This window comes from Protopterus annectens, chromosome 1.part0 (genome assembly GCF_019279795.1).
Source record: "Protopterus annectens isolate FY-2018-M chromosome 1.part0, PAN1.0, whole genome shotgun sequence".
Lineage (NCBI taxonomy): Eukaryota > Metazoa > Chordata > Ceratodontiformes > Protopteridae > Protopterus > Protopterus annectens.
Window position 1 is genome coordinate 1,775,364,852 of NC_056725.1, and position 24,515 is coordinate 1,775,389,366.

A 24,515-nucleotide genomic window follows, 5' to 3' on the forward strand; every position below is an offset into this window, starting at 1 on the left:
TGGGAGATCCCTCAGGTTAAGAATACTGCAGCAAGTGAATAGGACAAGGATTAAGTGGAATTTAGGTCAAGTAATTAAGTTTGCCTTTTGAGAACTCCAAAAAACACTGGCATTTACACAAGCATTACTTTAATCTATGGTTTGATTCAACAAGGTAGAATGATACAGATGAGATCTGTTAACGAGGCAGAATGATACAGATGGAGATGTGCAAGTGGCCATGTTTGGGAGAATTATAAAATCAGTATCAGGACCATTAGTAGGATGGTTAAATCTGTAAGGGAGAGATAACATGTTAGCATTTATGCAAAGGATGTTTTGGGCATGCAGAACAAAGCCTGTGTAGGTCACTTTATAGGATATTGTAAAATTCCCAATAGAAAGGTCCTGTGTGTAATGGGGATTTCAGCTAGTGTTAATATAGCCACTATGTTCAGGAGGCATAGAGAGTGTTCTAGATAAAGACAGATTACCACTTCCTAGCTAGTTCTAGGAGTTGATATATCCAGAGTTGATTATATCCTTGATAAAGACTCCCCCGCAACTGACAGCAGGTCTGAAAGATGTGAAACACTACACCCATGTATTGAGGGAGTACTGTCATTGCTCTGAAACAGCATCTCTAACTACACCTACAAATGTTTTAAAGTTGCAGAACCTCAGATCTGGGCATTTAAGACTCCTGGCATTGGGTACAGTGGGTGGACACAAACCACTACTGCTGTATGATCAGGAAAAGGACATCTCCAAGACAAAAAATGCAGTGTAGTTAGAAAAGTAGTGTAGTAGGTTCCCCATCTACAATTATACTGGTTTGAAAGCTGCCTGAGAGCCGCTGGCAGCAAGTTTGAGATCCCTGGAGTACAGCCACATCAACATGTGGCAACTTCTAGGCCCAATGTCCAAATAGATTCCAGCACTGTGGGACAGCAAAGGATAAAGCTTGGTAAAAGAGGTGCAGATCCTTTGCAAAGCAGCCAGCTATCTCACTATAGGCAGACTTTTATATCCAGAAAAAAATGAAAGTAACTTCTCACTTCTAAGCATGTCATGTAAAAGAAAGAGGTTAATATCTTTACTTGCCAGTTAAGAAAATGCCATCAGAACTGCTGCTCTTTCACACTTTACATGGCTTTCCAGTTTCATTTTGTGGTGTATGGAGAAAGCATGTTTGCTCAATGGGAATGTAAAGAAAATGGAGAGAAGATGGACACCCACTGCAGTTATTTTATTCCAATAACTTGTGTCCTCAACCACTTATCAAAATGCCACTGTGGCCAAATGTTCATGCATTAGACTAGAAAGCTGAATAACCATATCAGGATTTCTGCTGGTGCTGGGGAGGAATGAGACTTACCTTTTCGTACAAGTGTATTACCAGGCTGTGCCATAAAAGGAACTCCTTAGTCCTTTTCCCACTCTACTCAGGATAAAAACGACCACCTGCACTCAAGTCCAGTCCTGAACTGCAAGCCTATTATAGAATAGCCTATGAAGTTACTTTCCATTACACCATTTAAGCAACAAACTACACTGGCTTAAATATCTTTAATAACTTACATCAAAGAAGCCAAATATACAAAGTTTAAACAAGTTTACAACTTCTGTACCACCTCAGTGCCCACTTAGAGGCTACAGTGTACAGGCAACTACTGTCAGTTAAAATATCAAATGGTCTTTGTTTAACAATGTGTCCTGAGGTTGTGCTGTTACTGTCAAGTCTGTATTCCGACACAGATGTCCTTTGGTTGGCAAGTCTTTGATTCTGCAGGATGCAAGCTTACTTTTCCTTCTTTTCAAGCCTGTAAAAACAGAAATCCATAAACTAGTTTCTGGTTACACAGCAAGCTTTTCCAAACAAATGTACAGGTCTAAAATAAAATTCTCATCTTGCCTTCATTTTCAGTTTATCTAACACCCTCATTTTCAGTCAGTCATCTCAAAGCTCCCATACACTGGAATGGATGCACTAGATTACACAAACGTCAAGGGCAGTACACATTTCAGTTATTCACCAGTGCACACCCCCTAGTCATTAGTAAGCACACCCCCACTGGCAAGTTGGGATGCTAAGGATACTTTTAGGGATCATCTGCAGGAGGAAGGGCATGCCTGACTAAGGAGTCCTATTCACAGGACTTTCTTCAGCAAGGAACCTTTTTGATGGGTTCTCTGGTGGAGTGAAATTTTAACAATTGAGCAGAAGTCCAAAACTACATAGTACCAAACTAAGGCAGTCTGGTCTGAAATCACATTTCAGCCAAGGACTCAACATCCCGTGAAAGATGGCACCATGAGAAGAAACAGGTGAACAAAATTTGCACTCACTGGAAGCAGCAAGCAAAAAGTAAGTTGTGTACACTTACCATAAATGTAGATGTTAAGTCTATTCACTGCTGCAGTAATCACAATTTGGTCATCTGCCTGCAGGTAGCCCTCAGTCGGCCGAAATACCAGAGTCTTGGGATTTCTGCATCAGATGCAGTCGCCTCTTCCATGAAGAGGTCAGGGGTATAAACATGCAGCAGATATTACATCAGTTTTTCTTGCCCCAAATTGTCAGGAGCCCTCCCAAATAGGAAGCTATTAAAAGGGTGTGGACCACCACCAGTAAAAAAAAAGTAAATACCACTGCCATTAAGAATGGCCATAGAAAGGATAGGTAGGAGAGAGAGAACACCAGGACTGCAGTGAATACATTAACATCTACATTTATGGTAAGTGTACACGACTGTACTTTTTGCTTGCTGCTTCCAGCGAGTTCAAACTTTGTTCACAACTGTACTATGTTCTTAGCGTTTCACTGTTGCAGTCATCACACTTTGGTTGATTCACAAAGCTGAGGAATGGTGGAGGTAGTCAATAAGTGTTAGGGCAGGCTAGCAGCCTTGCAAGACTGCTGTAGCAAACCCAACTCTGGATTTAGAAAAAAATATAAGTGGTAATGCTTGGTGAAGGTGTGTACAGAACTCCAGAATGTCCCTGGTAGGGACTCCCCTGAGAAAAGCTGTAGAGGTGGAAGCCCTAGTGGAATGTTCTGCCCCCTGTGGGGTAGGTTTTCCATGGTGCTTGTAGCAGAAATAGATGGTGTGCTATCCATTTGGAAATTGTGTGCTTTGAAATGGCCTTGCCCTCTGCCCCTGTAGCAAAGCTGACTAGCAGCTGGTCAGATTTACTGAAAGGTTTAGTCCAGTCAAGGTAGAACCAGACTTTTCTGTGTACATCCAAGGAGTACAGGATAATTTCCCCTTTATTCTGAGGATTAGGGTAGGTTGGCAAATGTATGGATTGATTTAGAGCCACACTGGACATCTTGGGCATAAAGGACGGGTAACTTCTGAGGGAAACCCTGTCAGCATGGAAAATAATGAAGGGTTCCACAGCCATTAGTGCCTATAACTCAGACACTTCTTGATGTTATGGCTACAAGCAAGGCTGTTTTCCAAGAGAGGAATTTTAACTCTGCTGAAGCAGCAGGTTCAAAAGGGGGAAGCGTGAGCTTTTCCAATACAAAGTTAAGGTCCCAGGCAGGGGTGGTAGCTCTCCTGGGGGCCTTAAGTTGTTAGCCCCTCTAAGGAACTGTTTGAAAGGGTGAGAAAATAGAGGTGGCTCAGTATTGTAATGAGCTGAGATGGCAGAGGAATGCATCTTAAGGATAGGCCTCTGCAGTAGCTCTGCTAAGTAATCAAGGATTTGAGGTAAGGAGGGCACTGCTGTGTCCTTTGAGACAGATTTCAACAACATCTTTTCCACTTTTCAGCATAGTATTTCCTGGTACCAAGTCTTTTGGCCTCAAGAATGATGTCCAGCACCAGTTTGCTGAGGCTTGCTGGTGGTGTATTCAGGGGATAAGCCAGGCTGCAAGGTTTGGGGTTTGCAACTGTGGATGTAAAATCTGTCCCTCCTGCTGAGACAGCAGGGGAAATTGATGGAGGTGCTAGGTGGCACTGTTAGACTGTGTAGGAGTGGGTACCAGTGCTGGGGCAATAAGAATTGCGCTTGGCCTGTCCAGTTTCATCTTGAGTAGTACTTTTGAGGGGCAGAGGGAGAAAAGTGTAAATTGAGAGAGGTTTTCCTACTTGAAGGATAGGACATCCACCCTCCAGGCCCTGCTGTAGAAATTGTTCAATTGGTGGTTTTTGGGGGAGGCAAAGAGGTCCACTGCTGGTGTCCCCCACCTCTAGATTAGAAGGCTGAAAGAGTTGGGCTCCAATTTCCACTTGTGTGGGTCCAGGAGATTTCTGCTTAAGTTGTCTACCAATGACTTGTTTGCCTGGCAGGAATTGAGCTTGTAGGTGCACTTAGTTGCTCAAGGCTGTTCCACAGGGCCATGACAAATGTGCAGAGTGGGTAACAGTGGGCTCCCCCCTGCTGGTTTTATGTACAACATAACTGCAGTGACTTAGCAGTTGTCCTGGAAGGATTAGGTATCTAAAGGCTGTCAGAGTATTCTGTACAGATAGCATTTCTTGATATGCAGGAGAATTTGTCGACTCCACTTACCCTGAATGCATTTGCCTGGCATATGAGCCCCCCCATGCATAGTCCAATGCATCTGTTGTCAAGAGTGAAAGGCAGTCCTTTTGTGGCTGCATGCTTCTGCCCTTAGACAAGGTATGATGTTTCCAGGTCCTGAGAATGGTGACACCAAGTACCACTGAAGTTTCCTCATATGCAGTCTTGCATATGGAATTGGCAGAATGCATGAGGCCATGAACCCTAGGGCTTGCAGTATTTTCCTTGCAGATAGCTGGGTTTTGGTGGCCATTTGTTTAAAGTAGTTGGTCAAATAGACCAGTTTTTCTGGAGTGAAATGCCATCTGGGAAGATATTCAAGCTTGCTCCCAGTAATATATTTGACTGGGCACCAGTTGTGATTTCTTTTCATTGGTATACCGCAATGAAGTCAGGAATTGTTTTACAAATGCCAGGTGCTGAAGTAGCAATTCCTGGCTGTCTGCCTGAAATCAGGCAATTGTCCCAAGTATGGGAAAACTTGGATATTTCTCTGGCACAGTAGACAAGCCAAAGGAAAGTGCAAATAATTGATAGTGCACAGAGCCTTGAAACATAGGGTTCTGAATAATAGATATCCAGTATTTCGCATGAAGGGCAAGTTTTCCTCCTAGGGGAGCAAGTAATTGGGCAGGGCTGGGTCATTGTGATCTTCCATAAGGGGGTAGCTTACCACTCCCCGTTTTTGAGGTGGGAGCACTCCATTGTTTAGATCTCTGCATACCCAGAGATAGTCTTGGTGGCCCATTTCCCCTGGGTTTGGGCTGAGAAGGCCTGGAAGGGGCTGGGAAGGATCAGTTTTTAGTAGGGCAATGTCTACTGAATCTAGGTGGCTGCACCTGTAAGAATTAGAAAGTTGCATAGATTTAGCTTTCACTTCCATCTTTAAGAACTTCTGCTTTGGTGCCAAACAGTCCTGATTTAAAGGAGCGTCTAGCAATTTTGCTTTGACGTGAAGGGGTAGGGTTTTTGGCTGTAGTAGCCTTAATGCCTTCAGGTCCCTGGGAAATTCTCTGGATCCGCAGCAGGAAATTTGAGTCTGGTACTCTAGTACCAGTTAGGTTTTCTAGTGGCCAGTGGTAAAGTGTCTCGAGTAAGACTGGATTCAATGAAGACATCTACAATATCCAGGACAGGGGGTATAGCTAGAGGCCTGTGCTGAGGCAACTAAATATTCAGAGAGTTTTTGGACTGAGGGTAGTCCTCACATTCCCAGTGGAAATGCTCTCAAAGTATGCAAGGTTTCACCAAAAGGGGAGGCAGTGGAAATGATTCCTCTGCATCTAAATCCTCATAGGTTGATAAAGGTATGTCCTGGTAATCAGAAGGGTCAGAGTAATCAAACTCTGTCTGTAGAATCAGAAGGAAACTCCATTTTGTCTTTTTGCAGGGGAGGGCTAGCTTCACATACAGTAATAAGGTCTTCAGCCATTCTAAGCATTTGTTTTTTGTGGCATTGGAGCCTGTGCATGCACTTTGGTTGTCAGTTTTCTAGGTGTAGTGCATACTCTTGGCCTGAGAAACTTGGTATTTTTAGCTCGCCTAAAAAACGAAGTCGTCGGTTTAATGCCAACATTGGTAGGTTGGATACACCCTCAGAAGCTGGTGCTCCAAACCCATTCAAGGTAGAGACATCTGTAGGTTCCATAGTCGAAGCAGCATCTCAGTCTCCAAATGTGTCCGAGGCCTACAAATCTGTAGAAGCAGGCATCAGGGGCTGCACTGCAAAGGTGCCAGAGTACTGGCAGAGTGGCAACTAGCTTAATGGAAGCATCAGCAGTTTTGGACCCTTGCGGTCTGTTTTTTTGGAAGATCAGTAGTCTGATGGCTTATCAAATCCATTTTGGAATATGGAGAATGAGTGTGAAAGAATTTATAGACAAAGATAGCCAGACAACAAATAGTTCAGGCATTAAACAAGGCAGAAAACTGACAGCGAGGGACAGTGGTCTGGGCCTAAACCGGTGATGCAGTAAGAATGAAAATCTGAGGCATTTGTTTTCCGGCAGGACAATTTTGGACTTTGATCCTTTTTTTCTTGCTCCAACATGTCAACGGGGTACCTGCTTTAGAAGACGTCAAGTTTGAAACTCTTGAAAATGAAAATTTCAGGTAGCGGCCGACCAGCACTTGTCAAGGAGCCTGAAGCAGAAGCAGTTCGCAAGAAAGACTGATGTAATGGTGTTGGCTGCATGTTTTATATCCCTGATGTCATGGAAGAGGCAACAGCATCAGACAAAGAAATCCCAAGACTCTGGTATTTGGGCCGACTGAGGGCTACCTGCAGGCAGATAACCCAAGTGCGATGACTGCAACAGTGAAACACTAACGGTGTCAGCAGTTTGCCATCTGGCACAAAGCAGTCCAAATTGTGGGAGACAATTTGTTCATTTAGACTGAGGCAAGCCATTAATCCATCAAATGCAGTCTTGCAGGATAAACCTCCTATGCAGTCTTCTCAGACAAGTGCAGAAACCCCAATCATACTAGTTTTTGGGACCGGCTCAAGGACAGAACCAATGCCTTCTAGAGCAGAAGATCTCCTGGAAACTCTCCTCTCCTATAAATCCAAAACCAGGGCCTGTAGGTATGAGAAAACTAGATTAGCCCACATAAAACGTGGCAGTGGACCAAAAAGGAGAGCAGTCATGTGAAGTTAATTATCTGAAGGATGGAGACTTGCTAAAAATACAATGAGATGCAGTTTGATCAAGGGGGAATGCTTTGCCAGACAGAAAATGGTCCACAATCCTACACTGCACAAGGAATGAAATTGAAGGGGGGGCACAGGGAAGTTCAGACAGCTACACAGGTGGAAGAGAAATCAGTGACTCAAGTGATTTGTCTTTACCCAGCACCCAAGGAGCAAGTGCAAAGCCCAACTGGACACTTATGGAAAGATGTCAAAGAACAGATCAGCTGCTGCAGAAATATCCCTACCCCAACTCTTGTACGATTCCATAGATTGTGTCCTGCTCAAAACTATCTGCATCCTACACTCTGCCACAAAGTTTCAGGAAGAAATCAACTGCGTCCCAAATTAAACATGTAGAATGTGTGAGGACACCAAGCCAAAGTAGCAAACTTCTTCCCTTTACTAAAAGGGGAAAATTGAGGACCACAAGTATCCCAGAAGTTGCAAGCCTGTTTCCTTCAAACACTCCACAACTGGAGAACATGTTACAGCAAAACTTTCCAAAGAAAGGAGCTGATAAAGTAGAACATGCAATGCTCTAGACAGAACTCTAGAAGAGTATGAAAGCCATGCTTCACTTAAACTGTATTAATACCCATGCAGAGCCAAGCTCTAGCTCTTAAGACCTTAAGGGGAACTTCAAAGAACCTCAAAAATCCAGTAACAATGAAATCCAGTAACAATGAAGGGAAGACTCATTCAAGTTTGGCAAGCCATCCTATCAAGGGTTAAGGCCAGAGTCCATCCTTTGATGCAGATGGTGTGACCTTAAGGGAACATTTAAACTTTACAGGAGACAGCTCGTCCAACCTGCATCCTGGTCCATACAGCAAACTTAAGGTCTGGGTCCTCTGCAAGGGAAATTCAACCAGAATGGAGAGCTGCAAGTCTATAAAAAGTTAGGTTTGCTCCAGAGAATAAGACCTCAAAAGTACATCCTCACACAGATTGACCACCAATCCACAGATCAGAGTGTCAAAAGACACCCTTTTAAACTTTCATATGCAAGGAGGAGAGAGGCTCAGGAGCCTTCAAGAGTGGAACATTCAAAACCACACAGCCATTTTAAAGGATGGCAATAAGCCCCATCACTCAAAGGCAAGAGCCTGGACCTGCCCAAACAGCTTTGCCATAAATGAAAAGTATGGCAAGGAAAAATGGGAAGATGGTTGTCAGTCCTGCTAGCTCAGCTAGCAGGGAGAACTAGAAGACCCCCCCCCCAATATGGTCACAGGAAAGACTGTAGACATCCAAGGATGCAGACCAGGCAAGAATTAAAGGATATTTGGCCTTGTACCAACAGAGCCCCAATTCCCGAGCAAGGAAGCAGAAAGCAAAGGCACACTAGGCTTTTTTTTTTTTTTAAATAAAGATAGCACTAAAGCTGCATTTGAGGGAATTCAGCCTGATCTAGGGGGGGGGGGGGTAGAAGAAACTCTAGAATGCCATTTTGTACAGGAACATGCAAGTTTGTTGCCCTGCCTGTAGCACCCACAGAATCAGAGGTTTGCATATTTCAACAGATGGCTAGAGGTACAAAGAAAATGCTACTCCAGCAACACAAGTCTGTGGCTTGGGGCTCTTGGTTCTCTCCCATCTGTCCAATGTGGAAAAACACTGTTTGATGCCCAGCTACCATCACCCAAATTGGTAAAAGCCCCGTCTAAATCCCAGATCAGCCTAAGGGAGGGCTGAAACAAAGCCCAGATGGTTCTACACCTCAGATGTAGAAACACAAAAATATGGACAATTTCTCTTGCATCTCTGTAGGTTAACAGATGGCTAGGAAACCGGTGTTGTTGCCCACTGAGCATGTGCTTGTTTGCAGTTGTAATGAGATAAGAAATGTATAAAATCAGATGGAGGGTGGTTGATGGTACCTTTCCCTGCACTAATTTTAAACTTGTGCAAATTTGGTTTTAATAGCAAAACACCAACACTGGATGAGATCAGAGCAGAACAAATTCTTGGCACAGTAGAATTAGTTACAAGGCAAAGGTAAGGGTAAGAGTTTCAGAAGTGGCAAGTATACCAGGAATTTCACTAGAGAGAGCAACATTAAGAGTTGCTGTTTTGTTCCTAACCAAAGGAAACAATTGAGAGAAGTTCCAAGAGCTACAAAAGTGGTTAGATTGTTGGCAATTGTTTCATTGCCCTTAACATGGGGGGGGGGGTATATCTTTAAGCAGGTACCATTTCCAAGTTGCATGAAAGTGAATCACTGGACTACTGGGGGAAAAAGGTAGAATCCAAATCAAAAGGGAGGCTTGACTTTAAATCTGGTTTTCTTGACATCAATAAACCTGTTTTGGGTATTAAGTGTCTTGAGGGGACAATGCTGGGAACTTTGCTATTTGAAAAACAAAGACATGGATGGGGTAAGATAAAACAGTTTGAAGAAAAAAATAAAGATAAAATATAAAATGAAGTAGGAATTGAAATTTTATTAAAAAAGTCAACCATTGAGGAAGATGGGGGTAGTGTGAATACAAAAAGCAATAAAAAGACAAGAGCCATTTTTGAAGTTGGTTTTACTGGACAAACTGCCAGTGAAAATACAAAGTGTGGCACATCACAACCTTTTCTCTTACATAAGAGTAAAAAAAAAAAAGCAGAGTATGACCCTGTTACATGCTGGATCCTCATTTTATAAAGCCCAATGGAGTGATGCATTAGAGAAGCACTTCATGCTGTATTTGTGAGAATGAAGAGTAGTCTACGCTGTATCTGCTAGGATATTTGTACATAGCTTGGCTTTGGAGTGGAAAAATTCCCCTAACAATGAGTCATTTTCAGGTTTTGGCAGCACCACTACAATCAACTATCTTTGGTACTAGCAATGTGCCAGTAGAACTCTCAATGATATTGAACTCTAAACTGGTGACTACTCTATAGTAGCTTACACACCAAGCCAGTCTCACCTGGGGACTTTCCCCTTTAGGCATTTACTTCAGAACCAGACCATCTGAATTGCTCCTTTCCCCCTACGCATCTCCTCTTCCATCTTCAAATGTGAATCTACTTTAATTGTAAAGCCATAGTTTTGGAAGCTTGTGAGAATGGCATACAAGAGGTGTATGCCTCCTGAAGGCTTCATTTCATCCACTTTCAAAACACTCCCTGTACGCAACCTCTACTCACCTTAACCTACATGCAAGCAGGTTGATCAGGTTGATCTTGCAACACTGCTCTCTTCAAATTTAAGGGATTCTAGCAACCATTATGGTCCTGTATTCCCTACTCATCTTTAAGCAGATTTTTACACTCTTGAATAGATGGGCTGTGTGGAAATTTTTTCCTATCCAACCCCCCCCTCCAGTAATTAAGCCTTAGCTGCCAAACTGAGTTAAAAAAAAAAAGAGACTTATGCCCAACTCAATTTACTAGATCTTTGGCAGAAGGATCAACAAGATCTAGCATCCACAAAAACCTTTTACCATCAGTCTAACCAAGAAGGAATCACACCCCTTGTGCAAGTAACTAGTACACCCTGAAGGCACTGTGTAGCATGGATCCAAAAGATACAAGTCTCCAGATATCTACCATTTTCAGTGCTTCCCTCTTAACAAGCTTTCGCACCCCTATACATCTTGTAACAAATCTAAAAATGGAGCTTATATGAAAAGCCCCTTACTGGATAGAGCCCATGGTTAAAAAAGTTGCTATAAACTCAGCAACAACACTGAGTATTTTAAGTGTCTGCCCATAGACCTCAAATCAAAAGGACATGATCTCAGTCTCTGGTGCTCCAAGAGAGCAATCTGGAAATGGTTCACATGTCCGAGTCAGGCCTGAAGACTAGTGTAATGATGCATGGACTTTTCAGAGCTATAGCACAACTCAATGGTACAAGGATACAGCCTTTAAAATGCGATCCAAACACTTTAGTTACTGGCTCCAGTAGTGATAACACCAGGTAGGGAAGGAAGAAGGGGTATATGTCCTACTTTTTCTCCTGCAAGTTGGGAATGGTTGTGCACTCATGGGCACATTTGATGCCATTTCAAAGGTGGAGTGTGAAGAAGCTACTCATGTCCCAGTGGGAGAAGCAAAAAATTTGTCCAAATCTCTCATTGGAAAAAGGTAAGGAGTAACCAACTTGGGCCCTTCTCTGGACACTGCAGCAGTCTCACTCAGTGGGACTCCTACAGGTGCTTGTGAAAGTCTTGCCACAGAAGAGATTCTCTGTTGTCATGGTAAATGGGTTCAAGGGAGTCTGCCAAAAAGGCATCCTCAAAACTGGGAGGAAAGGGCACCATTTTCCCTGCATCCAGGCCCAAGAGATGCAGAATCTTTGAACCACAGGCTTTTCCCTGCTTTCATTTGAAGAATCCCCGAGGAGAGAGACGGTACACAAATGCCTCTCCAGACTGGAAGACATTACTTCTGTTCCACCCCTTTACCTTCCTGTCCTCTTAGGAGAGACCCCAGACACTGGAGTGCAGTGCTTTGGACCAGCTGAAATCACCGACAGGGAACATAGAAGAATGGCACTTGTTTATATGACATCTGCCAGAAGGCAGACTTTTCACTATGGCATTCGTCCTGGAAGTTTTAGGTTGGGTGTGGAAAGGCCAGACTTAAATCCAACATGTTCACTTCTTCCCCATGAAAGATATCATTTCCTTCAGTTGATCAAGTGACCATATTGGCCTCTAAAGCACATACCAGGGAGCTGAAGCAAACCCTTGCACTGGAGTGGCCCAAATGTGCCCAGTTATTCAGCCATGGCAACCTGCAGTGGGGTTTCAGACGACTGAGCAGCAAAATGTATGTAATCCAGAGACAAAGCTCATCTGAACCAGCACACCCAGGCCAATTCCAATGTCCTCTTCATTTTCAAAATTGGGGAATTTGGAAAAAAAAAGGCAATGACAATCAGGAGATTGCCACAGTGGCTTGCATCAAGGCCTTAAGTCCCTTCACATCTAGGTATTCTGACATGGAACAAAGCCTACTCCTTGAGGTTTTCTTGGTGAGAAACTGATCAACATGATCTGCACCAAAGGAAAAGATGCAGAGGTAATCCATCTTTTCACAAGGAAAATAACACCAAGTCAAAAACTAGAGTGGGTGTGGAGGGGCATGAAGCACCCTGTTTTGGAACCTCACACTCCAAAGCAAACCAACTACATGGAGGGGCTAAATGCAACCAGTGGAGGGTATCTGCTTTCATGAACTGCAGCAAGAAAATGTGCTTAGGCAGACACCCTTCTTATAATGGTACACCAACATACTAGGGGGCTGGGCATGTCACAAGAGTGGGGTGGGGGAATCTTGAGCTTTAGAACTACTTCAGTAGTCAAACATTGTTATGTACCTACAAAATATCCACTGTATAATGAAAACATGGAACAACCATACAGAAAATAATGTCTGCTCTTCCTGGCAGGAGACAGACAACCAATTGTTAAAGAAATCCAAGCATTTCCTCAGATGCAACAAAAAACATCCATGTACATCTACCGTAAGTTCAGGGTCCAGTTTACTGCATGCACTGGTACATTTGGCCCCACACTCCAAGGGTCAAGAGAGTCCAGTGTTCAATGAATATCAGTTATGGCACCTTTTAACTGCTGCCTTTTCTGACCAACTTAAGGTTACTCACTTTACAAAGTAGGAATGGGCATGATTAATACAAAACAAGTACTTCTTACCCGGTGACTAAATTCTACCTATAACATGGTCTTAAAATACAGGCTTGGTAAAAATTCAAGGGAGTGAAATACTGAATGCTGCACTTGTTTGCGGACTCCAATTCAGCAGAAGACTAAGCTAGCAAACAGATCAGAGATAAGGTAGTACAAAGGGGATATATATTTTCAGCAGCTGCACAATCCAACAAAGAAACCCAGATTAAGTGTAATGCTATTACCAGGCACAATGCCCACTAGAAACCAAGTGGCCAACTAGTGTCCCTGCTGCAGACAAGGGAGGATGTTACAATTTTCAAACAGCACAAAGTACACACCTGTGATCCATTACAGGAAACTAGAAGGAAAAAGGCAGTCTGATCTTGTAAGCCAATAGTGCCAGCTCTGCAAACAGCTTCCATTGTGATGTTAGTAGTAAACTCCAAACGGATCCTGTAGCAGATCAAGTATAGCATATGGCTGGTGCTGTAAGCTATTTGGGCCACTGCAGTATTAAAACGTGTGGAAGATTACCAATATACAACTTGCCACAGACCTACAAAGGACAGCACATATTCTATCATATGGGAAGAACTTGCTCTGCTGCTGGAAAGGTGTTCAGCTTGGAATGTCACAGCATTACTGTGCTACTGTTCATGCAATTCCTGTTGACATTCCTGAACAAGGCTGCTCTTGTTAAAATGCATCATAATCTGGCCTTGCAAAATTCATGCTCAGAAATACAGCCAAATCAGACTTTGTACCAGCTGACCAAAAAAGAGCCAGTTTGCCTAAACTCTAGTTGTACACATTCCAGCACTGAATGGATCCTAGTACAATGCAGTACCTTTTGAATTTTTAACATTCAAAGCACACCACTGAGAAAGCTTTAAAGATGCAGCCTGGAAAAGAACCAAAGGCTACCTCATTCAAGGCAACTTACCATAACAGCAGTGTCATCACCATTGCAGTAATCAATGCATGGAACTCTACCACAAAATAAAGGTACAATGCCTAATCAGACTTCAGCCAATGTCAGAGTACTTTTACAAATCCCAGCACTGGGATTTGATAGGATGTATTAATGCTGGGTCAAAACCGATCTACCACTAAATTTCTCATGTGAAGTTTGGCTGAAGGAATTGACAACCGTCAAAACCATGAAATAGAATCATGCAGTACTCCTCCCTGATGGTTGTTTAAGTGACCGGAAATGGTAAAACTGCATTACATAATTCTATTTGGGTCGTGTTCTGCATCACAGGATGGCATTTCTAATGTCTAATGAAGATCTCTAGATTCATTTGAAATCCCAGACTGAGAAAGGTGTTTTACCAAAGGTCAGCTCTGAAATTCTGCAAAAACAACAAAGCCATCTAAATATGGAAAGATTGTGAATGTTCTGTAACCTGCTATGAGCCATAACAGGTGCTATGCACTTAATGGTTGTCTACAGCTCAAGAGTATTTAAAGCAAGGCAGAAAACTGAAAATGTAAAAAATCAGTGCCTGAAATATCCGGGAACTGCAGAAGCATTGAGTAACCACTTCTCCATTTGATCTGAAAGAACAGTCACCCCTTGACGGAATTTGATCCAGAACAAAAAAAATACAGCAATGGTGGACTGGTGAAAATCCCACAGCCAGCTGAAGCACTTTCAAATGATTCAGAGCCCAAATCTGACATCCAGTGCCACAAAAAAGTGAAAAATCTATACCTGGAAATCTTTACTGTGTTGCCTGGGGAGGGGGAACAAGATGGGTCATACACAGTCAAATAGATTAACTTTTCTGTTTTGGGAGATCCTTTTCAAGCCTCCCATACATAGTTTTCTGGGAGACAGATTCCCCATTTCAGGCCACTATTGCTTTTCTGCTTTAGAGAGATCCTGAACTGAAGGGTCTTGGGGTTAAAAAAAAAAGCATGGGTTATAGTAGGACCTTACACAATTTTGGATTTTCAGGCAGCAGTTGGTAACTACCAGACAAAACTATTGGCTGCAAGGAAATAATTCTCTACAGCTGCAGGTTCAGGGGAAATTCCAATCTCTGCTGGGAATCTGTTCCCACTGAAACTCCATTCTGGCAACAGTATAACAACTCTGCTGGTGGGGAAATCAGAAAACTTTCTCCACATTCTCTCTTCAGTTGAGTGGAGTAGGAACTTAGTCCAAGTATAGTGCCAATTTTCAAGAATTGGCGAGGGGGGAATTTCCACCTTTTAAATGAAGGGAATATACAAGACTGGAAGACAGACTGCAGCAAAACACAGCAGTCTTACCTGCCCTAGCTTAAAATGGGACAGGTGAAGAATGCCAGTGTTTAGCATTACTTATTTTTGTAGGTCTCCCAGGAAAAGTACACTGAACAGTCCTTTCACTTGTTAAACAGGCGTGATAGTGGCCCCCTGAACATCCATTTGCCCTTATATGGCCACAGTGTTCTCCATAACCTTAAGGACAGCTGAGCAGAGGATGCATCTGCCTCTGCTGTTGGTGTCTTCCTGAGGAACACTCTAGGGACAGAGAGCTAATGAACATATGACTATTATGGCCACAGCAGTGTCACTCACTGGTGGCAGAGAAAGAAAGCAGCTAAAAATGAAGCCTCCCAACTCTTCCTGCAAATGGTGGAAGGATCAGGGGTAGGGACCGAGCTCCATCTCTACTGGAAAGAGACAAGCGGGTAGAGCTTAAGTATCACTCTTCCCTCCTGACAAGAATGGCAAAGGGAGGTAAAAAAATTTAGTGACAAAACACTAGCCCTAATTCCCAGCAACACGACTAACCAATTTAAAATTTCTCAAAACATTGAGGGGGATCCACAACAGGGTACTTCTCTACCCAGCTCTGAAGCAATAAATGGATATAAAGCTGCAAAGGAAGCTAGACTGAAATTCTGACAGCCTGGTATACTAACCACTGACCTTCAGTTAGGGTGTGGAAGGTACCCTAAAACTTTAGAATCTAGTCAGTCATCAGATCCATGGCAGGGTACATCCCTACATTAACTCATTGTTGAAGCAGCCCAATCTGTGATTAACACCAGATTCCCCTTTTAATATTTTCAAGAGTTAAGTAGAGGGCCAGCACCATGGAATAGGGGGAATAAAAATCAAACTGTTGCAGGTGACCAAAGTTGGAATAGCAGCTTGGGCACCTGTAGTAGCTGGCAGGGGAAGGCAGGAATGACCTGCCATCTTGGGCACCTGTAGTAGCTGGCAGGGGAAGGCAGGAGTGACCTGCCATCTTGGGGAGGGAGGAGTATCTGGCCTGCCACAAGTTAACAGCATGCAGGAGCAACAAGTGTAACTTGAGCTAGAGGATAGCAAGCCAGTGTTGCCATATGCAAACGGCAGTAAACAGGGGAATTTGGAGTGCAGAGGCATGCTGTCTTTTGGTGGACAGCATATAAGGGAATTTTATAACTGTCACAAGAGGGGAACTCTGCTGAAGAGGCTAGCCCCCCCCCCTCGTAAAGCCAAGCTTGCCCCCACTTCACATCACTAGACTTCATGCATACATGCCTACATACAGAATGAGCCAATTAAAGGCATGGCTCGCCTCACCCATGGAAGGAGCGAGTCACCTAGCTTAGTCCTGTAGGGGAGGTGTGGTGAATAAAGAGCACTATGGAGAGTGAACAGGGTTACTGGATATCATTGGAGAATCTAGTTAAGCAAATTAATGTCTAGGTGACTTTTTCCAGACAGTTGACCCTGCAGTCTTCTGAAGGGTCTCTGCCAGATTTCATTAGAAGATACAAAAGGGGGAGTCAAAACCTAGAGGCAAAAAGGTGCCATAAGAAGAGTCTCTGGTTTTTGGTTTGAAAATGGCTCAGTGGAAGGGAAGAGGTACTTAATGCAAAGAAAATTTTGTATTAGAGCTAGCTCTATGAAGCTTCCAAATCTGACCAGGGATGCAGAATCACAGCAAACTTTCCCCAGCGTCACATGGGGAAACAGTGAAACAGAATACCTGGGCTGCATTAGAAAGCAACACACATACCGGAATGAGTGGAGACATTTCAGTATCTATACTTAGGTTCATAGGTAGGTACTAGGCTATCGGCCCAAGGGCCTACATAAGCCTTGCCAGCAAGGTTCCATAGCTTACACCACCCAAGAGTTATTTTCCTGTGCCACTGTCCAGAGACACAGAAGTGATCTCCAGGGTGTATTTCCCATCCACTCAAGATTTTTCTTGAAGAGTGCTAATGAAGAACTTTGCTTGACAGATGGGTAGCTTGTTAGAGTATAGAAAGTCTCTGCGACAGGAATCTATCCCTCCAGTGTGCGTTTATTGTGGTGACAAGGTTTAGGTCTCTAGAGTGTGTAGCTCAGAAGGATTGGGATTTCTTTAGGTGTAGCATGTCCAACAGCTCTGGGTTTGACATAGCTTTATATGTTAGGCAGAGATCACCTCGAAGTAGGCGATATGCTACAGAGTAAAGCTGGAGTTTTGAGGCAGTCAGTGTAGGGAATTTGTTTGAGGCCAGTAATCCTCTGCGAGGTACTTGTGGCCTTGTGAGGTACATCGCAAAAGGGGCGTTCTACTCTATAATGGGTAGAATGAGTACAGAGTAGAGGGGAACAATTACCTCTTTCCTGTAGGAGAACCCTTTTATGATGAGGTGTGCCATGTAGGACTTCCAGACTACTGTGGCGATGTGACTATCAAAGGAAAGACTACTTTCCACCTGGGTCCCAAGGTCTCTTATTACACATTCGGTGCCAAGTAAATTGCTGCCTATGTGGTAATTCATGGGTACAGAGTTTTTACCAAAGGGGATGACACTGCACTTTTTGGCATTGAGCTAGAGGCCATGGCTCTTGACACCAGGCATCTGTCTCAGCGAGGCCCTTCTGTAGGGATTTCCAAATCATTTGGGGACTTTACTATCTGCAAACTTAATTAGCCAGGAGCCCTTCTGTGTTAGCTTATAATTCAAAGATACCAAACAGGACAGGTCCCAGGACGGAACCCTGTGGTACTCCCACTTGTCACTGCTTTGAGATTAGATTTGGAGTCCGCAACTTTAACAGTGTGGGTTCCATCAGTGAGCCAGTCGGCAACCCATCTTGTGATGTAGGGATTTATATCTAGTTTAGCTATAATTCCAGAATGGGGATGGTGTCGAAAGCCTTTGCGAGGTCAAGACAGGCTGTGAACCACCTTACCCTCATCCACGGCCTGGATGATTGCCTCAAATTATAGCAGCTGCTGCATCTACAGCTGCTGCATCATCCTGTGGGAGTGCGCACAAGTGCTTGCAGTACTGCTTTATGATTATACCCCTTGGATTGTACTGCCTTTAACCCCCCCCCCCCCCAGCTTAGGCATCCATAGCAATAGTTGTGCGGTGAGCTATAAATGAACAGGACTGCCTAAGTGACTGGATGCATATATTCACAAGTTTTGCAATACCTTGAGACTCGAATACAATAGAAACTTGTCAGGAAAGGCCCACTGAACTGGAAGTAGTCATTAAGAATAGTGTCCGCCACCAATTCCCAGTTCTCAGAGGCAGAATATGGCACCTTGTATCAGTTTGAATGTTTAGACAGTCTGATCTTAGAGGGAGGGGGGGGGGGTGACTACTAAGACCCTTTCTGGAGGACCACCACAAATGGCCATTTCATAGACTATTACCTCTTTTGGTCACCTTACTTTGATTTAGGGTTGCTATTCGGGGCAGGGCATGGAAAAAGTCCCGATTCATTTGAAATCTGCTCAGTGTTTATTCTAAGCAAAGGTCTGGTAGCAGAAAGCATACCTCCCACAGCAATGAGGGTCTTCTCTCCTCACTCCTGATCTCTCCCCTAACCTGTAGCCCAAAACAGATACCATCAAAAGGAAAATTCAGAAAGGACAAAAGAAAAGTCACAACCAGTCACTGTGCAAACTGCAGTGCCAACACTTGCTGCCCTTGTAAGGAATGTTGTGCAAGAATCAAGGGGCACAGGCTTGATACAGATATCATGGTTAAAGCTTACGAGTCAGTGTGTCTCAGGTTTCAACTTTGTTACCCAAGAAGCTCAGTTGTAGGTGTTCAGCCATTTTACAGTGAGCTAATCGAAGGAAGGACACTCGGCAAACTCGGAGCTACAATATATAACATTAAGTATCCTGTTTTTTGTTTATTTTGTTTGTTGTTTATAGCACTTTGAGCGTACTGTGTATTTTTTCTAGCTAGTTTCACTGTGTGAGGTATTAACTGGAAATTGTCCACTCAAGCATCTGTTGGGTTGTTTATGATAACTTGTTGCAGTTACTCTTTCTAGTGGCTCCTTTAGCTGTTTAAAACTTTCATTTAAAGGCTCACTGCTGTTTTTCAGCTGTGAGTAACATTTCTGCAGTTTGTGGCTTTGCAGTTGCCCGTCCCTAGTGTAAATTTGATCTGGGACCCTCCTCCCAGTCTAGTGATCTGGGACCCTCCTCCCAGTCTAGTGTCATTACCTCATTCTACCCAGTACAGGGAGAGCATTTGAGAAGGCCAATCGGCTTAGTTTCTGCTACTCCTTTCTGCTACTCCTCTCTCTTTTTTTTTGGAAAAAAATTATTATTATCTGCTTTTACAGTATTTGTGTTTTTCCTACTTTATTTTGCTTTTGCGGCATCTTAAAAGTACTCAATTGTATTTATTACTGCTTGGTGTAACTCATTGTAAGCCTTTTAGTTTAAGCACCTGGGCTGCAGACCAGTTTTACATTAGGAAGGTTTGTGGTCTGCACTGTAGTGGTAGAACAGGTAGCTTACATCCTTCTAAGTTGAGAACTGCTGATTGAGGGCTCAGTGTCTGTTATTCTAAAAGTGCATTAATTCTGGTTTAAGCACTTGGGCTTGAGGCCAGTTATTTTACATTAAGAGGGTTCGTGTTCTGCACTCGTGGGAGGAGAGGCTGGACTGTCCCGAGCTGGGAATTTCTGGTTAAAGCTTATAGTGCCTACATATTTGAACTCCTTCTTACTGAAATTGGTACACCTCATTTGCTGTAGCATAGACTAGATCCAGGCCTGCTGAATCTAGCTTTGTTTGTATAACGTGAGCACTAATCCAGGCATTCTTTAAAGTATTCAGTTGTATTTATTACTGCTGGTAGTAACTTGATTGTGTAGCTATCATTTCCAAGTCTTTTGGATTAAGCACTTGGGCTTCAGACCAGTTTTGCATTAGGAAGGTTTGTGGCCTGCACTGTGGTGGCAGGACAGGTAGCTTACATCCTTCTAAGTTGGGAACTGCTAATTGAGAGCTCAGTGTCTGTTATTCTAAAAGTGTATTAGTTCTGGTTTAAGCACTTGGGCTTCAGGCCAGTTATTTTATGTTAAGGATTGCGGTCTGCACTCTTGTGGGAGGAGGGGCTGGACTCTGCCCTTCTAAGCAGGGAATTTCTGGTTAAAGGCTTATATTGCCTGCATATTCCAACTGTTTTACTGAAATTGGTACACCTTGTTTGCTGTAGCATAGACTAGATCCAGGCCTGCTGAATCTAGCTTTATTTGTATGCTTGTTTGTTTATTTCCCTGAAACGCTAATTCCACCTAAAACGCGGCCTTTTAGCACTTCTGTGGATCCCTAGTGATATCTGCATTGCTTACTGTACTTATTTCCTTGTTTTACTTGAAAGTTACTGTTTGTCGTTTTTGCATTTAAGTTACCTGTAACGCATTGCATTTAAGTTACCTGGCACTTGCTCACTAAAGCAATTATATAAAAGTCAGCTCTAAAAAAATTAAAGCACTACACCCTCACAAACTCCCCTCGAGTACCTTGTTCCCCATTGCCCCTTTTTTTCCCAATTATAAAGGAATTCAATACTATTCTAGCATGTCCAAAGGTCAGTTGTCAATCTCCTCTCCGGTCCAGCTGGTGAATCTGGGAATCTTGAGGCAATGTTACAACTGCCTCATGTACACAGACAACCCTCTCCTCCTCCCAACAAATTCCAACATGTGAGAGATGCAACCATATAGCTAAACTGGAGGCTAAGCTCTCAACTCAGTACTGGCATAACCAGTCAGGAGAAGGAAACCACTCACAATTCCAGTCTTAGACCTACCACGACAACAAACCAAACACACAAACATACTTCGAGGCTCTAAATAAAAATCTGCCTAAGCAGCAGAGACCTCCAAAGCAGACACCCAAGCAACCGCTACCCAAAACAAAACACGTGCAACACATAGCTCACAAAGCCAGTGTGCCGAACAGTCACAGCCCTTGAGGCTAAACACACCTGATACACTTGTAATAGGCGACTATAGTCAGGCACACTGATGTCCTGCTCACCAGGCTGAACAAGAAGGGTCACAGTGAGCTGCCTGTCGGGCACTAGGATCTGCCACAACACAAGCACTCAGGTCACTCCAAGGCAAGTACAAATATGACTCCGTCATTGTCCATGCTGGTGTGAATGACCCAAGATGTACCTCCCTGGACTACATGAAAAGAGTCAGAGGAGCTCTGAGCATGTAGCCCAGGCCGGTATGACCTTGAGTAGCATCTTACCCTCACCAAGAATGATGCCACAATATGAAGACAAGATGATCAATTTCAACAAATTGGCTTAAGTGTTGGTGTCAAAGGGGATCCAATGCCTGTTAGCCTGGGATGACATGCTCTACAAGCCATGATGCTTTGCTAGGGACGGCTTGCACCTGTCACCCATGGGCTTTTGGATATTGGCAAAGGCTCTTGCTACCCCCATAGTGCCTTTAGGCAAGGCTCAAGACAAACCCACCTCCATAGGTATCACAAGGGATAAGAAACTAAGAGTAATGCTACTCAACACCAGAAGTCTAAACCTCAAGATGCACGCACTCGAAACTTTGCATGGAGAGCATTGATATCTGTGCAGTAACAGAAACCTGGTTCAAGGCTCCCGAGAGCACCCCAGCACTACCAGGTTATACCTCATACCATGCTTTTCGGCCCCAAAACTTGGACCGAACCACAAAAGGAGGGGGGAGTATCAATATTCGTCAAAGATACCCACACCTCCAGGTTGGTGGCACAGCATGAAGCATCAGAGACTATCCATGTGCAACTAACTGTGGATAAAACTGCCTTCCAGTTTATAGCCTGCTACAGACCACCCTCCCAAACACAGGAACCCCACTTGGCCTTCCTGAGAATACTGGAAAATATGAAGGTCACTACAAACTCCATTATATTGGGCGACTTCCAACTACCCAAACAGACTGGGAGCATTACTATAGCTCCAACAACCTAGCCCAAAGGTTCCTAGAATTTATAAACTCAAATGCTATGGAACAACTTGTTACCACTCCCACAAGAGGGGAAAACATACTGGACCTGATCACCAACATGGGGACACTATGCTCCAGACCAGAAGTTTCCCTCACTGGTAAGATCAGACCATAAACTAATATCACTGGATATTCACATCCTGACCCCACCCCCTGCCCAGAAAACCAGTGAAAAACTTCTCTAAAGCAAATTTCACACGCCTCAAAACAGAGGCGAAATCCTTCAAAGCCCCCAGGCCTGTGGAAAATACGTCCCAGACCGCATAATCCTTTATAAACGCATTCTATGAACACCTTCAGGAATGCATGGATCATGCAATCCCAAATAAAACCAAGACCCAATCCTCCAAAGGCAGACGTCCTGTCTGGTGGACCCCAGCCATAAACAAACTATACAATAGAAGGAGGAAGCTACTACATGGAGCAAAATCCCAAAAAGGGAAGGCATCTCTGATCAGTATTAGCAAAACTGATCAGTATTAGCAAAACTACGGGCACTCATAAAATCATCTAAGGCCAGCTTAGAGAAAAATTGCACAGGTCACCAAGGATAATCACAAGGCTTTCTTTAGTTGTTAGGAACCTGGGTGGGAATTCCCAGATATGCGCAGAATTAGTCCAAAATGACAAAAAAATACACAGAGCCCACAGACCTTGCCAACATCCTAGCCGACAGGTTCAGTGCAAACTTCTCCCCCCTCTCCCCACCAATAGGGCAAATATCTATCCCAACAGAGTGCTGCCCCCCCCCCCTGACATCTCAGATGCTCAGGTAAGAGCCGCCCTCTCCAAAGCAAAAAAACACAGCATCAATAGGACCAGATGGGTGTCCCAGGCTGCGTCCTACATGAACTCCAAGAAGAGCTAAACCCAAACATAAAACTACTGTTCAATCTTAGCCTTACTACAGGATATGTACCCAAAGAGTGGCGTACAGCAACAGTGGTCCCTCTCCACAAAGGTGGTGCCTCAACGGATCCTGGAAACCATCGCCCCATAAGCCTGACTAGCTTGGTCTGCAAAGCTATGGAAAGGGTCATCATGGACCTCAGATATTTGGGACCTACAGACACTGGATCCTACCCAGTTTGGCTTTAAGGGCAGATCCTGCCTCTTAAACCTGGTCGATTTCTTTGAAACAGTCACCAAGGCCATTGACGAGGGGAAGGTGGTCCACACAGCCTACCTGGACCTTGCAAAAGCCTGATACAATACCCCACTCTGGCATTATAGATAAGCTCACCAGCTTAAATATAAACCCCTATGTCACTAGATGGGTTGCAAACTGGCTCAAGGACAGAACCCACATGGTTAGAATTGCTGGAGCCATGTCAGACTCCAAACCAGTTACAAGTGGCATCCCACAAGGCTCAGTCCTGGGACCTCTCTTGTTCGGTATATATTTCTCGGCGGTACAGGCAAACATGGAAGGACTGCGGCTGACCAAGTTTGCAGATGACTGCAAACTGGGCGCCATAATTAACTCTCCAGCAGGCACAAGCATCCTCCAAAAGGGCCTCAGAAACAGACAACTGGTGCCAGAGCCATGGCCTCAAGCTAAACGCCAAAAAGTCATCCCCTTTGGCAAAAACAAAGTGCCCACAAATTACCACATAGGTGGTAATCCATTAAGTACAGAAGTCATTAGGGACCTGGGGACCCAAGTTGATAGCAATCTCTCATTTGACAACCACGTGGCCAAAGTGTTTAGAAAAACATTTTATATAGCCCACCTAATCATGAAGGGATTCACATCTAGATCAGGGGAGGTCATTGTACCTCTTTACTCATCCGTCATCAGGCCCATAATGAGTACAATGCCCCTTTTGGGATGTACCTTACCAGACACCTGCAGCAACTGGAAAGACCCCAAAAGTACCTCACCAAGAGGAACAAAGGGCTCAAACAGATGTCATATGCTGCCTGGTTAAAGAAACTCCAGCTCTACTCAGTGGCATACCGCCTGCTCAGAGGCGATCTATGCCTGACGTATAAAGCCATGTCCAACCCGGAATTAATGGACATGCTGCACCTCAGAAAATCCAAATCCCATCGAGCTACGCGCTCGAGACTTGAACCTCAGCACTGAAATAAACAGGACATGCTGGAGGGACAGATTCATAACCCAGAGGCTCCCTTCACTCTGGAATAAAATCCCAGTCCAGGTTAGGCAGAGTCCCACATTGACCCTCTTCAAGAGGAATCTTGATGAGTGGATGGGAGATCGTAGGTTTACCCCGGCTATCCCTTCTGTGTCAGAGGCACAGTATACTAACCTCAAAAAAAGGCATAGCAAAATTAATTTAAAATGGGTGGTGAAAGCCAAACATACTCTGGCTAGGCTTTGGCTAGGCTTATAAATGCCCTAGGGCAGATTGCCTAGTATGAACCTATGAAATTATTCC

The 24,515-nt window shown here is 43.9% G+C and overlaps 1 protein-coding gene across 1 annotated transcript in view; it reads right to left on the reverse strand.

The window, feature by feature from the left end:
* Positions 1–1,533: 1,533 nt before the first annotated feature.
* Positions 1,534–24,515, reverse strand: part of MPC1 (mitochondrial pyruvate carrier 1) — a 79,429-nt gene continuing 56,447 nt past the window's right edge. The window contains exon 5 of the mRNA XM_044069474.1: positions 1,534–1,802. Coding sequence (XP_043925409.1) covers positions 1,781–1,802 — 22 coding nt within the window. The 3' untranslated portion in view covers positions 1,534–1,780. The remainder of the gene's footprint in view (positions 1,803–24,515) is intronic.